The sequence below is a fragment of the Amblyomma americanum genome, chromosome 3 (genome assembly GCF_052857255.1).
Source record: "Amblyomma americanum isolate KBUSLIRL-KWMA chromosome 3, ASM5285725v1, whole genome shotgun sequence".
In the NCBI taxonomy this organism is placed as follows: domain Eukaryota; kingdom Metazoa; phylum Arthropoda; class Arachnida; order Ixodida; family Ixodidae; genus Amblyomma; species Amblyomma americanum.
In genome coordinates, this window is record NC_135499.1 from 211,329,650 (window position 1) to 211,346,581 (window position 16,932).

At 44.1% G+C, this 16,932-nt stretch overlaps 1 protein-coding gene across 3 annotated transcripts in view; it reads left to right on the forward strand.

Moving 5' to 3' along the window:
* LOC144125987 (zinc finger protein 532-like) overlaps positions 1 to 16,932 on the forward strand; it is a 39,225-nt gene that overhangs the window by 1,270 nt on the left and 21,023 nt on the right. For 2 of the 3 annotated variants that reach the window (XM_077659835.1, XM_077659836.1), the window contains exons 5-6: positions 4,097 to 4,453; positions 7,541 to 7,675. In XM_077659835.1, coding sequence (XP_077515961.1) covers positions 4,097 to 4,453; positions 7,541 to 7,675 — 492 coding nt within the window. Of the gene's footprint in view, positions 1 to 50; positions 734 to 4,096; positions 4,454 to 7,540; positions 7,676 to 16,932 lie in introns of those variants that run through there. The other variant, XM_077659837.1, reaches the window with a different exon arrangement.

The window sequence follows — 16,932 nt, forward strand, 5'->3', positions numbered from 1 at the left end:
TAAAAAAGAGAAAAAAAAGGTTCCCAGTTCTTTATTGCAAAGGGAAAGTGCGAATACATGCACATGCTATTCTAAAAAAAGAGAAGTCTTGCTTTTCTGTAATTATTCAGCTTAATCTTTCTTTTCTTGTACAAACATACGCCCACGTGCGCAGGCGATTGGCTAGTGGCGTCATCTAGCTTGTAGGCAAGTGAACAACCACACAGTCAGGCTCAGCCTTTCAGTGGCGGTGCGCGTTCAGTGGCTCGCGCGTTAAAGTGTTGTGGTCGTGTTTTGAAGCGCGTTCAAAGTTTGCGGTGACGCACATTTTAGTCGTCAGGTTCGGAACCGCTAGAGTGCAATGCGGCGTGGCAATTTCTCAATTTACTCAGTGCGGATGATCGCTTCAAGCTTACATTACGTCTGGCAGCAGCTACCCTGCTGCAAACGTAGTACCATCGGTACCATGTTGGCGTCTTCTCGATATCTCTCGGCTCGTTAATTTTTGCCACGCTCGCTGCACGACCTGTTGCTGACGCGGCTGGTACTCTGCTGTGCCCCGCATCTGACTGCTGCGTTCTGTACATAATCTGTAGTCGAGCAAGCACTCGTCTTAACGCATGTGACTGCGTGCGTAACCCGTTACTGTGGAAGAAGCATGAGTGGTTCGGCTGCAGCCAAGGCGGGCAACAGCACTGCGAAAGTTGCAAGTGCCTCAAGGCCGAGTCTCCGATTGAGTACCTTCGGGCGCAAGGTTAGTCACGAATGAAAAACTTTACCTGTTGCTCCTTTTGCCCCCCTTCAGTATCGTACCATGTCACGCTGTCATTTGGCAGCTGCATATTAATACTAATCAAAAAGGCTGTCGGACAAGGTAAATTAACGGACAGAGCTTTAGCAATTGATGATTTTCCGATGACATTGACATGGTAAGCATTTCAAATGAGGAGTTGTAACGCTCGAATGAGTACCTAAACCTGCAAAGTACAACGCTAGGCGTAAAAATTAATGTGAAGAAAGTAATGTACAGCACGCGAAAAAAACGAAAACAGCCAGAACATAAGAATGGGGCATTGTGCATTTCGCAGGCATTACCAGATTATCAACAGGAACATATCACTATTCAATGAAGAAATACGTAGCAGTTGCATACTGCCAGTACTCGCTAGTAGTGCTGGAACGTGAAGGCTGATGAAGCAACATTAAAAAATTCTTAGGGCGCTGGAGGAATGCGAAAGCATGTGTTTTGAGGAAAGGAAAGGGCGCAGTATCTCTCAAATCTCGACATCTCGTTGGACACCTCAACCTTGCCTTAAAGCATGCAACTGAAGGTGCATATGTCATCGATCCAAACCCCTGTCACAAGCTAGCCTCTGGTTTCACATCACAACATCTCGGTGGACACCCCAGCCACACCCTTAGAGAAAATGTAGCTTCAGAAGGCATGCAATTGAAGGTGCACATGTCATTGGCCCGAACCCCTGTCGCAAGCTAGCCTTCTACTTGACTAAAACATGTACTGCGCTATATGCAAAGGGAAATGCTATGACACCGTCCGGAATGCTTTACAACGAACGGTTGCTCACAATTTTGGTGAATGCATTTGGGAGTACTGCCACCACATTGGGGTCACCCAGTGAATAACATCGCTGGGATTCCGTCTGCACTGCGGGAGCTGCAGTACCTGTTTCACTCCGGCATTGTCGCTTCGGCGGACGCGGTTTTGCTCGCTGCGCATCTCTTTCCATCATTCCTCTTGTCTGCACGTGGCAGCGATTGTAACTGCTTGGACGTGACAGCCTGGGCTGATTCCCACCTAGACCCGAACTTTTGTTTTCTTATTAATGAAAAAGCATTATATGGTTCAGTTGTGCCTGCAAAACATGTTCACATATAACGTCACATTTATATGGATGAATGTGTAAGAGTTTAGTGTTGTTGAATAAATTAATGCAATGGTGTATGTGCTATCATGAGCAGACAGGAGAGAGGAAGCTAAAATCCCATGATGTCATTACTGGTTGACCTCAATATGGTGGCAGTATTCCCAAATGCATTAACCAAAATTTTGAGCAACCATTCATCTTACAGCATTCTGGGTGGTGTAATAGCATTTCTTTTTGCATATATAGCTTACATGTTTTAGTCAAGTTAGAAACTAGCTTGGGACAGGGGTTCGAACCAATGACACATACACCTTCAATTGCATGCTTTAAGGCTGAGGTGATCTAAGAGCTACTGCATCCTTTCCTTTCTTCAAAACACATGCTTTTGCATTACTCCACTAAGCAGACTTAAGTTCCCTCAGAATTTTTTTTTATTCTAATGTCTTATGACCCATATGACCCATGATATGGGGACAAATTTTGCAGACACTTGGGCATTAACATAGCCTTCTAATGTTTTTGCATTAATAAGTTGATAGTGCAGCGAGCTTTGGTGAGGAAACTAATATAGGTAAAGCTATGTGACAGAAAGAGGTCAGAGAGGATTAGGGAACTAACTCGTGCTAGCTGTATCATAACTGAAATCAAGAAGAGGAAATGCAATGGGACAGGAGATGTAATTGGCCGCCTCTTCTGGGCTCTCACTGGTGCACATGTGGCTGGTCTGGTGGGTAAAACATCTGGCCACCTGTAACATGGGACACAGGTGCCGAGACAGCCAGGGTCACAAAAAGGTGAGACAATGGAGAAACGTGTGAGGGCACCTCCGAGGCTAATGAGGTCAAAGAAGGCATTTTTGGTCACTAGGCCACACCTTACTGACATCGCCTCTCTTGCAGACAAGGAGAGGTCTGTATAGCGAGTATAACCTTTGGGTGGAAAACAGTCAGAACTGCAGATTTTTGTTAGGAACATGCAATGATTGTACAAAAAAAATTTTAGCTTCCCAGGTGATTAATTATGCAATTTTTGTCAGGACCTCATATGTCCACATCATGACCCAACACTGGTTTGAGTATCTCAGTTGCATTGCTTTAGACTCATTCCTGCCATAAAAAGTCATTATGTAAGCATATTTTAAGATATATAAAGTGCCCATACTTGCAAAATGAGCAGATCGAAACGCATACTCATTGTGTCCATACAAGATCACCTACAATGCTGGGAGACATGTGACGTAACGTTTCTCTGCATTCATTTCACATGCTGTAAAATGAGGTGGTTCAACCTGGCTTGCCTCAAAGGGTTTTGAACATAAGCTGCAGCCATTTTCAGTACACTGTACTCTAGCAGAGCCAAGACTGACTGAAGTTATTTGCGCTTATGGTGATTCTGTGATTAAAGGAGGTAATGGTGACCCTTTAGGGTAATAGTGTAGATTCTGAGAAAATGACAATGGTGATGACACATTTTGTTAGATGCACAGCAGCTTAGTGTTTGCGCCAAGTCCCAGGCCACCAAGGAAAAGAAGGCATGTGTTCTCACGAGCGCAGTAAAGAAAAATATTTTCAGTGGCCATATTTATGATTTTTTGACAATAGTGGATAGGCGTGTTGGTAAGGTGAACATCAAAATAGCGCTGGCATACATGATATGCAGCATCCTGTGACAACATAATGGAATCATGATGTGTTACATATCTAGACATCTAAATGTGCTGAGGTAAACTTGTAGTTAAAACATTAAAAATCACTGCATATGGATAGTGGTCAGTACCTCTCTTAACCTTGGTGTCTTAGTGTGGTATCTTAGAAATGAAGTAGGGTGTTCACGAAACAATTGCCTTGTATTGTGTAGAGTAACTACTGGGTCATTTCATTTTGTTATTCTTGGCTCCTTGTTTGCTTACTTTCTTTTGCATCTTTTTGTGTCTTTTCATTTGGTGGCCTTCTTAGTTGCAGTCTTTTGGCATATAAAACATGACTGCCAACCTTGTGTGTAATTTTTTTTATTTGTGTAAATTGCCTTGTTCTAAGGATCACTTGCATTTAGTCTTTGCGTGCTCTGTCGAGCTTCCTTGTTAAATCATAACTTGCTGTTTTGCGAAAAACTACTTTGTGTGACGTTTTGTGCCGACCTCCTGTGTTTTGTGTTCCCCTTATGTAATGTCCTTTGGGTCTTTAAGGGTGTAAGAAATGATGATGATGATGATGGTGATGGTTTTTCCCCAGAGAGGAGTGCACCTGGCTTCTGTGGTTGATGGAGACTGTTCCCTGGAAAATGGAATTCATATCACATTGGATGATTTCCTGCGCGAGTGGTCTGCCGACCCATATCCGAGGTATGTTGCTCCAAAATCTGAAGATGCTGAGCTGGCAGAGCCTGCTGCGAAGAGGGTGTGCAAGGATCCATCACAAGGGTTTGAAGGGCCCAGCTTCGAATGTCCCATCTGTGCTGACTGCTATTCTTCCTCACGGAGCCTTCGGCGCCACCTGTCTCGTCGTTCATTCCTGGCACGGTTACCATGCCGAAAGTGTGGTTCCTGTCACTTGGCGTTCAACCGTTGCACCCTCATCCTGCGAGCACAGGTGCGTCACAATGTTTGCTTGAAGATAAGAGGCAGAGGATTTCAGTATGTTGTCAAACCTAGGTGGAAGAAAAAGGCTGGCAAAGCTTGACCAACTGCCCTTTTTGTAGCACTCATTTCACACATTCAGGTGCCACATTTCAGGCCTAGAGTTCCAGCATCAGTGTAGCCTCAATAGTTGCAGTGTACAGGAGAACATAGGCGGCCTAAGTTAATGCAATCTGCTCATTGCCATGGATTTTCATTGGAGATATCTCAAGCATATGCAATTTTAAAGCAGAAGACAAATTTATGAAATTCAATATATGCAGTAACTCATGTTGGGCAATTTGCAATGATTTTCTTGAATGCACATGCCTCGTTATCACGGACCAGCTAAGATAGGTGGAAAGCCTCTGCAACATTTATATATTTTTAGCACTCTTTCCTCAGATTTGAGCTATGCAGGCTCCTGTGGCATGAAAAGAAAACAATCAGTTGGTGACTCTTTGAACAGTGTGGTACAGGCAAAAACAAAAACATTCTTTTGCCACAAAGGCATTTCTGGTTTTCTGAAGTGGAGTCCATGAAGTGTAAGGCAACTAGATTGATCTTAATAATGTCAATATCATGATTATCTTGTGGGGCCGGTGACGTAGCTGTGGCCAAGTTTCCCACAGAACAGTCGGAAACAATGATGGTATCATTTGGGCTTAATTATTAAGCTGGCACGTGGTCTTGTTCAGGCTCATAATCTTAGATATAAAGAACCATTTTCTAAGAACATTGTCTAGGTAGTGATTTACAATTTCCATGATGCTTTGAATGCTTACCATAGCTGCCTTGGAGCAAGATAATATGAAAAATGCTACATGTGAGGCATCAGCCTGGTTCATCGTTACTGCTTACAAAACCCGGCTTTAGCTGCGAGGCTCTTGATTAACAGGCTATTCGTCTTTGCAAGTTATTTAAAATGCCAGGCATTATTGAAAAGAATGCTGCTGCTTCTGCTAAGTCGCACATTTTTAATGTTAATGGCTTGTTTGCAGGTGGGCTGGAGCTTGTTCATTGAGGCTGCACTGGTAATGTCTGTACCACTAAAAGGCACAGTACTTATTAAGATTATAGCAAGAAATTTTTGTTTTCACCATCTGCGCTGTACCAGGCTAAATACACTGGCAGACCTCTTTAATTATCATGTCCTTTAATTTTTTAATAGGCAATCGATTTGTAGAAAAAAATTTTAAACAATAACTTTTCAATACTTATATTTTCTGTCGTTTATCAGCAACAATGCTATTAGCACTGATTATTAAAAGTTGTGACAGTTGTGTGCTCGTAAAGTGGGCAGCTAATGGGGAATATGTGTGAACTGCAAGATCAACTTTTTTTTTTTAACCTGAGCAGTGTGATTGTCACACTGACAAATGTGCTTTTATGTACACTTCCCTGCTGCACCAGTTTTGATAATATGACCCTGCTTCATAGCCCTTTGTCAGTAATGCATTATATGCGGACTTGCATGCTAACAAAACCATTATTGCATCCTGCATCTGACCTCCACCATTCCATCGGTCTGCTTTTTACTAGTGCTGCACCTTAGCACAAACTTCCCTTTCATAAAAAACTCTGTAGTGCCCAAAAACGTGTATAAATATGTCAAATAATCATTAATTTAAAGAAAAAGCATGGCATTTGATAATAGCTAAGTCATGTGGACCAATGTGTTGGTACAAGTGCATATTCAGTGACAGGATTCCACTTCAGACTTTTCGTCATGAAATTGTTTATCTGAGTATTGATATAAAATGCTGCAATGGCTCAGTGGTTGTGGTGCTCGGCTGCTGACCCAAAAGACGCTGTTTCGAACCCGGCTGTGGCGGTCGCATTTCGATGGAGGCGAAATACTAGAGGACCATGTACTGTGTGATGTCAGTGCACATTAAAAAACCCCAGCTGGTCGAAAATATCTGGAGCCCTCCACTGTGGTGTGCCTTATCGCCAGAGTTGCTTTGGGACGTTCAACCCCATCAAAAAAAAAAAATCCAAGCACACCACAATCGAAAATGAAATTATCGCAAACAGTTTTAGCTTTCAGCACTGTGCAGAAATTTCGCAAACCCTTACTTACCTAGAACAGTATAGCAGTAAAACCGAAACGTGCGTGCATTTTTCTGACCTTCCCGCTGTTTAGGAACCCTGCGCTGGCACACTTGACCTTGCTGTGAACGTCCTCAAAGTGGACAACGATCGTGTGTGATTCCGTTTGCACAGCAAATGTTTGCATGTACAGGTTGATGATATTCAGTCTGTGATCGCTTCTTTGCTGTACACCAACTAATACAAAGTGTTTGACTAAAACTAGGCTCTCGCTTTCCATGAAAAAGCGCGACTTAGTCGTTGTAATCAAGGAAACTTGTTAATGCGCCGAGGCTGATCATAGAGTCCTCTTTATGGTTGCCATCTTGGCCTGACTGCAGCACCGCCTATAGTTCGTAAAAATCGCCAGTAAAATGTAATGTTTTCGTTTCCACAATAACATATTGTGCATTAAAGGAGTATAGACATCTAATTTTGGTGGCATGCTTTCTTCTCTACAATGATGTTGAAGACACTATGCATGAATCACCATGTGGTATTCGCCTACGACTGCTAAATAATTTATAACCAAATTTTTCTGTCGGGCTGTTTCGTTTTTGGTATCAACAACTCAAAAAGGGCTGAGATATCAAAGTGGGGTCATATGTCACATTAGGCATAGAAAAACGGTGATATAATCACTGCTTCATTGTTTTAACTCACTACAGTGCTAAAGCTAGCCTTCCTCAAGAGCCGGAATGACAACGAATGTAGAAGCAGCCTCATGTGCCCTATAATCACACTTTGACGTCACAGTCATCGTTCAGCTGTTGAAAACGAAACAGAGCGAGAAAGGAATTCGGTTATAAATTATTTAGCGGTCATAGGAGGATGCCACGTGGTAATCCATGTATAATAATGCCCTATGCACTGTTACAAGCAAGATGAAACGCACCCAAAAGTTAGGTGTCTATACTCCTTTAAACACGGCTGTTGTCACATTTAATGACCCAAGGATCTCTTTCCGCAGGGCTGCCACATTGCTGCCAGTAATGCCACTGTGTCTGCCCTGCCGGCTGGTGAAACGCTGGTTCCTGTTGAACTGTCCGAGGAAGTCGAGGGTGGAGAATCACAGACTGATGTGCCCATGACCGTTCTCGAAAAGGCAAGTTGCATGCCACGACTGACTATTCTTGGAAAGCCTAGTTGGATTTTTCGAGGCACATTCATTGTTGCTTCTTTTCCTTCTTTTCTGTTGACAGCAGAAATTTCTTGGCACATTCAAGCACATCATAGCATTTGGAAACCGTGATATGTAACAAATTATCTGCAGAGATGCAGTTTGTGTAATGGAAAATCTGGATGAGTCGTAGCTCTGGGTTGTAGATCATATTTTGCATGAGCCCCAAATTGCACCACATGAGGCTTACAGCTGCAGGTACATGACAGGGTGTCGGAGCATTACATGATATGCAGCATCATTGCCATATAGTATGAGTCATCCTAATGGTTTTCATCTTAAAAATGGTTACTGTTGCATCTTTTCGACACCCACTGAGTTTGGAACCACTGAGTTTGGAACCAAAGTTTTAGCACCTCAAACAATGGTTCTAAGCAGATTTCTCAGTTGGCTGGGTACAGTTATCTCAAAAGCAGTCATGCTTGTGTAGCCAGAGCTGATTTGTTTCACCCACAGGCATCCAACTGATTAGTGCACATTTGTTTGTATTGTATGAGATAATTATAGATGTTTCATTTCTTATTTATTTGCATATAAAAACCAGAAATCAGCAGAAAAATACCTTGTGGACTTTGTTGGTGCTAGTTTGAACTGCTATGTTTGATTCAATAATAAAGCATACCATTGTCATAAATACATTGCACATGAATGTGCCCATTCCAATTAGTAGTTAAAAGGGGGATGCCGCTTTGAACACCAACTTCATTTCTTGATTCATTTCAGTGAAATTGGGATATTGGGGGAGACAAAGCCTTCCGCCCCGCCCGCCCGCACTCCCACTCCGCGGATGCAGCGTTCCCGCTCACTAACCGCAGATGGGGTTCGTGCTCGAGGGACAAAGGGAAGGGACGACAGTAGCGTTAACACTCGTATTCTATTTATTACAGTTGCAATCAATACACAGAGCGGGCCAGCTAGCTACAAAACATCAACGAGGCATTCCTCGGAAATTGAAGGCTACGTAAGAAGGGCTTCCGGCTTACCGGCTGGGGCAGGGGCGCGACTTCGGAGGTAGGCGGCGAACATTTGTATGCGCCGATAATGGCGGCCGGGTTTTCCCGTGCGCGCCGCATTCTTGGGGCAAAGCCATTCCCTAGCATTTGCTGGGGAAGGCGACCAGAGCGCGCGTTTGCTGCGTTCGCTTCGCTGCCTGGAACCAGAAGTCCAGCGGCAAGGCACAACGGATCCCCGTGCGCCTGCCATGGAAGGTGACGAGAGCGTGCGGCTGCAACCACTCACAACGCTGGCCGGATTCCGAAGAGCCTCTCTTTGGTTCCGCAGAATTCCGCGTAACCTACGAGGTGGTGCTCCCGTAGCCGTTCCCTCTCCCCCATGAGGGAGACTTCCCTCCTCGCCCAGCCGGGGGCTGTCCGTCCCGACGGCCGACGATGAAGATGGGCCGCATCTAAATGGAGGGGGGAAACAGGTTCTCCACAGTATATATGATTTTTCTCTTCTACACCTTGAGAAAAGCCTGCAGACTCGACAAAATGCGATAGAAAACTGATTCAACGTTCACTGCATTTTTGATGTATGCTATGCATAATGACAATCTGTTTTTTTTTTTGACAACTCAATTTTGTTTTTCATTCTTTACAAAGCAGTTGGCATAGACATGTATAAACTATAAACAAGATGCCACACCAAACAACAATTCATTAAAATGAAAGCCAAGATTCTGATTGCTTATAGTGCAGTTCTGTGAGTGCAACAAAACAGATGGTGTCAAAATGCACAAAACAGTTGTGAAGAAATCTGCTCCGGGAGGTGGGCATACTGTACTAGTCAGAAAACCGAAACATAGAAAAATGATTTTTCGAGCGTTTCCCCACTGTGCAGTTCTGCTGCCCCGATATGCAGTGCCACTATGGCTCACATAAATATTTTAGAGTACTTCCCTGTGGGATGCAGCAGTAAAACTTAGGGACAGCATAGAAAATGAGGCATATGAGCGGTTAAAATAATTTTAGAGAACTGATTTTTTTTTTTGCCATTTCTTGCCATTTGAAAGCTGCGTCCCCCTTAAAGGGACTATGCAACGAATAAAATGTCGCTTGTAAATGTTTTCAATGCTTAGAAATTATGCTAAGAAGTATTCACACCAAGTATGAGTCTTCGGAACTGAGCCGGCAATTTATTATGAATTCTTAATAACCGTGTTTTTTAAATTTCGCAGGCCAATTGGTGTGCTTGTAGTGACCGATTTTGATACTAAAATCGTGAAAATAGACGTCACTATACCCTTGACGTCAGCAGGCCACCACACCCTGCCATTCGCGGGAGCCACGGCAGCCACGACATCACGGGCACACTTCCGGCAGCCGTGAAAATCGTCTGCTCATGCCGCCGCGCGACCCTCTCGGGCAAGCGCGAGCGAGGGCATTGCCTTCGCACATATGCTTTCAATTTTCCTCTGCCGCCTCCTTCTGTCGGGAATTCCGGAGCCACTCGCACAGCTCTTCATGCGCACGCATAGGGCTCGTTGCCCATCGCGGCCATAAGAGCAAGCAGTCGCGCCTTGAGGTCCGGGTCCATTACTGCTAACTACGACAGACAACAAGCAAAGAAACCAAATGCACGCTGCAATCCAGGAAGGCGAAGAGAGACCGGAGAGATGCCGCCACACTGCCAATGCTGCTGCTGGGGTGCTAGGAGCGACAACCGGAAGTTGCAAAAGAAACGTCAGCGGATGACGTATCCATGGGTGGGGCCCAGTCCCAGAGCTAATGCCTGTCTCTCGTATGCTTTATGTCATCTCAATTAGTTTATTGCATTGTCCCTTTAACTCTTTCGCTGCCGCGCCTTAGGCTATTGGTCATAGTCGTGCCTCGTTAATATGGACTGTTTGGTTCATGAGCAAAACTATCCATAAAGTGAGTCATCCGTAATAATGAATCATGAAGAAAAAAAAAACATGTTATGATTAAGGCCTGCTTCTGTGCATACTGGTGTCCAGCAAAATTGAACCTAGACTATGATTTTCGAAGCTGCAGACCCATTATCCTAGTCGCCATTGTGCTTGAAATAATGACATGCAGCTTTACGTACGTGCCTAGTGGTCTACGATACGCTTGAAGTTGTCTCGTGGCTGACTACTACTATGACTGCTCACATCCCACGAACCGCTACTATATATCAGTACACATTCGGCCGACGACTGCTGAATGCAGCTTTCTACATGGCACAGGCTGGAGAGAGACGGTTTTCATCGCAGTCATTCTTGCAATAGGGAAAATAGTCAGGCGCGTCAATTGGGCAACTATGTACTGTAAAGTATGAAACCACCAAAGAAAAGGGCCATCCCTCAGCAATTCGCACTTTTACATTGCACTCCTCTCATATCCTATGCTCAAAAATGCAGAAATCGAAACACCTTGTCGGGGCAGTAGAGATTTTGTTCTCATCTCTGTCGATATTACACCGACAAAAATACAGGAAATACACTGAGAAAGCTTGGTCCCGAGAAAAAACTGTCCATAATTCGAATCGTCCATATTAACGGGGGTAGCATTAATGACGCACTACTGTATAAGACTAACATTTTGAACCTGCTGCCAAAAATTCAGATTGGCTCTGCTGAACAAGCTGTGCCATCTAGTTTGCTTCTATAACACCATCTTCTTGGTTTCAGTTCATTTTTTCTTTTCATTTCCTAATGTGAGGAGGTGACGTGAAAAATAAAACTAAATAAATAAAAATAAAACCGGACATAGTCCGCCTGTTAGCGATCATGGCGCCTGTTGTGCCGCGCGCTCCTTGAAGGCAAGAGGCTACACTAAGCACTTTTGTCAGTTCTTATAGTGTCTGTTCTTTCTCTTTAGAGCAGCAGTGGTGAGTTAGACAACCATGTGGAATAGTCAGATTTCAGTTCCGATTGCGAGACTTTGCCTCAGAGGCCTTAGACATGGACACGTGTTCGCGCATGTTTCGTTTTACCGTTCATGTTGTATTTTATGTAGTGTGCTTGATTTATAAACAATGAGAGTGTTTTTATTTGCTGCTTTAGAGTGTTCACAATATACTGCAGAGACTGCCAAATGTGCCAGCAGATTTTTATTATGATGATGTCGGGGAAGGCTACGCCCTCTTTTCACCCATAGAACCCTTTCGCTACCCATTGAAAAAAGAAATGGAGAAAAGGAGGAATTGCAAGCTTTTGTATAAAAGAACAAGACCAGAACTCGGAACATGCAGTGTGCAGCACATCTCATAGCTACATCCACTTCATGTCCTCGCGCGACTGCTTTCTCTATTGGCGCAGCAGTCGTATTCCATAACTTGAAAAGCCACATAAAGTGCAACATATTGTGCATGCAGCTGGATATCACAAGAATGGTAGCTAAGAACATGTGCAACATTTTGATATTTCAATTTTTCTTTTGTAATCAACTTCTGACTCAGTGCAGCAGCTTATTCTTGTTTTCATTGTAGTCTTTTTTTGTGGTACCAGTATATTTAACCAATAAATGTTTGAAAAGTTTTGCACACAAAATTCTGGCATTTTTTTTTTTTCGCCCAGAAGTATAACCAGTAAGCTATAGCTTGATGTATTACAATGTGCAGTGCATTTAGCACCTCTTCAAGAAGTAATTTTTATTTTAAAACACACAAAATTTGTTTTTTTTGTTAGTCCTTATGCCATCTTCTTTACCGTGTGGAATGGTTGGATTGCAAAAGAGTTAAGCCAGCATGATGAAACCAAGCCAAGTATGCCTAGATGACTTCTCTTGTGAAGAGTGGTATGAGAGAGGGACCTTGTCTATGCTGCATTTTCTGTGCTGTATTTTCAGAATGTCTCAACTTTGCAAAATAGTTCTTAACCACAATGGCTGGCTGGTTCGCGCACCACTATGGCCACAGAGGGTTATTCCTTCCTTTTTTGAAGCAAAAAGCTTCACTACGCGGGTCAGAGCCGAGCTTCGCGTGAGCCGAACTGGTGAGTTATGCGCAAAAACAAGTGATGTCACGCGCCACGCAGGTGGTCGCTCCTCGCCCCTGACCTTTCGGCGCAGCCACGCGCTATTGCACATGTGCGTCATGCGCATGCGCAAGGAGTCTATATAATGCGCTTGCCAGAGAATAGGCGTGCGCACTCGACATGGAAGGGAAGGAGAGTGCGGCTGCTGCTAGACTACGCAGAAAAGCTGAGAAACTAAATTCGTCCGATCCAGAAGTACTCGCTTGGGAGTTGGCTGCACAACAGCTAAAAAATGATAAAGCCAAAGCTAAATGTGCAGCCGAAACACCTGAACAACGGGAAATACGCCTTGCTAAACGACGTTGGAAAGAAGCCGAAAAGCGTGTCTTGGCTGCATCTTCAGCCAGCAGCAGCCAAGCGAGTGAGGAAGAGGAAACAAAAGAGTCAGAAGAGGAAGATCTCAAGACTCGCCGTTACAACGACCACGTGGTATGACTTAGTGAAAGTGCGAGTGCGACTAGGGTGTTCCACTCTCGACGTCTTCCTATGTATACAATACCAGCTAAGCTACGAAGCATAACCATAGATAGATAGATAGATAGATAGATAGATAGATAGATAGATAGATAGATAGATAGATAGATAGATATGTTTATTTGAGTGTGCCTCAACAGCCAAGTGGCCTAAACGAGCGCACACTAGGTCAGATACATCAAAAACACCACTTCAAAAGATTTAAAAGCAGGCACGAAAACAACAATTAGGCAAATATGTCCATGTCATTAAACGTTTTGTTATATAAGATTTGTAAACGAGTCATTGGACAGATGGCGTGCAAATCGGTATAAAATGTGTCGAAACATTTTGCAGCTTTTGCATGCGGCACACGAAAATTCAGCGACATCAGTAAGGTCCCACAGTTAATGTAACCGCGCACGACGTTTTGCAGAAACTGCATGTCACGTATGCGTCGCCTGTCGCCAAGGGTAGACATATTGAGGTCTGCCAAGAGAGAATCATAGTCGTAGAAACGACGGCGACTAATATATCTATCATAATAGATGCGTATGAACTTACGCTGGACATTTTCAATTTTCGTGCAATAGGCGACAGATACGCTATTCCAGGCTACTGACGCGAACTCAAGACGCGGTCTCACAAGGGCACAGTATAGAGTGCGTAGACATTCGTGCCGTCGAAATTTTTTTGTTAATCTAGAGATAAGACCAATATGCCTCAATGCGCGTAACACAATTGAATTTACATGCAGTCTAAAATCAAGCTTTGAATCAACAACAACACCAAGGTCTCGTACATGGGCCACGCGAGAAATCTCACCCACCAAAAGTGTGTAATCAAACGTAACTGTGTCGCGTTTCCTAGTTAGAGACAGGACGGAATTCTTCTTAATATTCAGTTTTAAGCGATTCATCAAACACCAATTCTCAACGTTGTTAATGTCAGCTTGCAATTGGCGGCAGTCCTCAATATCTCCAATATTACGGAATAATTTGAAATCATCTGCGAAGAGCAAAATTCTCGAGTTCTTGACATGTAACGGCAAATCATTAATAAACACTAAAAACAACAGCGGTCCTAAGTTGGAGCCCTGAGGCACTCCCGAAGATGACAGAAATTCGTTGGACACACAGCCGGAAAATTGTACCATGTTACGGCGGCTGCCAAGGTAGCTTTTGAGCCACCTGCAGTATATGGGGCAAAGTCCGTATCTTTCCATCTTCATCAGAAGTACCTCATGGGAAACCATATCGAAAGCTTTAGTCATGTCAAAGTAGACTGCATCTACCTGACCACGATTAAATACATGTGGCCCAGTATAATCAAGAAAGCTGCATAAATTCGTTTCCACAGAGCGACCTTTCAAAAAACCGTGCTGCAGAATCGAGATCTTCTGTTTGAAGTATGAGCCCATGCGTTCGCACATAATCATTTCAAAAACTTCCGCAAAAGAACAAATTAGTGACACAGGACGAAAGTTGTTTACATCACAAGCATCGCCAGACTTGAATACAGGAACAACTACTGACAACTTCCAATGACGAGGGAAAACACCAGTTCGCAACGATAAGTTGAACAAATGTGCCAAAACAGGGCCGAAAATGTCAGCGCATCCTTTGATTATGAAGCTGGGAATTTCATCAATTCCTGTTGAAAGTTTTGGCTTAAGTTTCTGAATCGCCGAAAGAACCTCATGCTCAGTGACAATATCATGAGCTAAACAGTCAGCGCTGTCTTCAAGAGTGATAACAGCAGTTGTGTTATCATGGCGCACAAAACAAGAGCTGAAGTGATCAGCAAAAGCTTGGCACACATCTTGATGTTTAAAACAGATGCCATCGCGCATCTTTATCACAGCAGCACTAACCTTATCATTTCTTTGCTTGCGCACAAAATCCCAAAAACTGCTTGATTCCTTTTTAAAGTTCTGTTCGAGAAGTCCGTGGTAGTCGGCTTCATCACGTGCAATCAGTTTTTTCACAATTTTTCTGCACAATGAATATCTTTGCTACCAATATTCACTTTCTGATTTCACGTAGAGTTTGTGATACTTCTGTTTTTTCTTCAAGTACAGTCAAACCTGGATATAACGAAATTGAAAAAAGTTCGCAATTTTTCGTTATATCCAGGTTTTCGTTACATGCAGTTTTGGGTTAAGACTGGTAAGGATTATGCCAAAACGAAATAAAAATTCGACAGATATCAATTCAAGTGAACTCGCCATTCAAAGAATTTATTTAATAGAGAAAAACTGCGTAATTTTCGCTTGCTGTTTTTGCCCGATCGAAGCCACTACTCGGCGCTCCAAGGAAACTAAGGCATCCATGGCTGCTTCATCGTCCTGCGAGCCGACGAAATGGCGCAGAACGTCCACCGCGTCCATCAGTTCCCTCGCGGTGGGAACAGCACAAAACGTATCAGGCTCTGACGAACCGTCACCTTCAAGGCTATCTTTAACGGTTTCGACAAGTGCCGCATCAGTCATCTCTTCCGTAGCCACGGCGCCGTTGTCCACGAACAAAAAGTTGCACAGCTCGACACCGTCGGGCACCCCACCGTTCATGCGTAGTTCATCCCACGCTTCTGCGACCTCGGGTGGGCTTGAAGGTTCGTCTTCAGTGACTGTAGCTTGAATGGCCTTATTTACCTGAGCCTTGGCGAAGCAATTGGTGATCACTTGTGATCCGACCTCTTGCCACGACGCAGCAAGCATTTCGATTGCTTGGTAGATATCCACTTTTGTTGGCCATTCAAGGCGGATGTCCAGGAGCATCTTCTGTATCAATCGACGCCGGTAACAGCATTTAAAGCTGTTAATAACCCATTTGTCTAAGGGCTGTACCAGAGAAGTGCAGTTAGGTGGCAAATGCTGCAGCTCGACCTTAGAAAGCTGTAGGCCTTCCACATGGTGCGCGGAGCAGTTGTCAAGCAGCAAACAAATGCTGCGAACTTGTCGCTTGACATCTTGGTTGAGCTCCTTCAGCCAGTCGTAAAAAATTGCCCGCGACATCCAAGCTTTGGAGTTTGCCACATATTTTACTGGCATCCGCCCTGTTCCTTTAAAACATCCGGATCGGGCATTGCGGAAAATAACAAACAGGATTCGCTTGTCGCTGGCATCAGTGTTGGCGCAAAGCAAAACCGTCACGCGGAGTTTAATTTGCTTTCCACCGCGGCAGTCTTCTCCTTTCAGTGAGAACGTGCGGCTCGGTAACATTTAAAAAAACAGGGCCGTCTCATCAGCATTATAAATGTCGGCAGCTTCATAGTGGCTGAAAATGCCGGGAAGCTTCTTGGCCACCCACGAGGCAGCAGCATCGCTGTCTGCGGAGGCAGACTCGCCAGATACCACTTTTCCGACGACACCGTGCCGGCTTTTAAATCCTTGTAGCCAGCTGTTACTCGCTTTGAAGTCGTCGTGGCCCAGGATACAAGCAAAATCTATGGCTTTCTGCTGCAAAATCGCGCCACTTATGGGCACGTTTTGTGCTCGTCTGTCCAAAAACCATGCAAACACGGCGTTGTCCACATCAGCATACGTCGACGTCTTCAGTCTTTTCTACTGGGCGCTTGTGCCCGACTCCATCGCACTGCGGATGCTTTGTTCTGCAGCAAGAATGGTTGACAGGGAGCTGGCTGGTATATTGAAGCGGGCAGCGACATCCTTCTTTTTTTCGCCGGCGGTAACCGCATTCAAAATCGAGAGCTTATCTTCAAGCAACAAAACTTTGCGTTTCCTCACAGC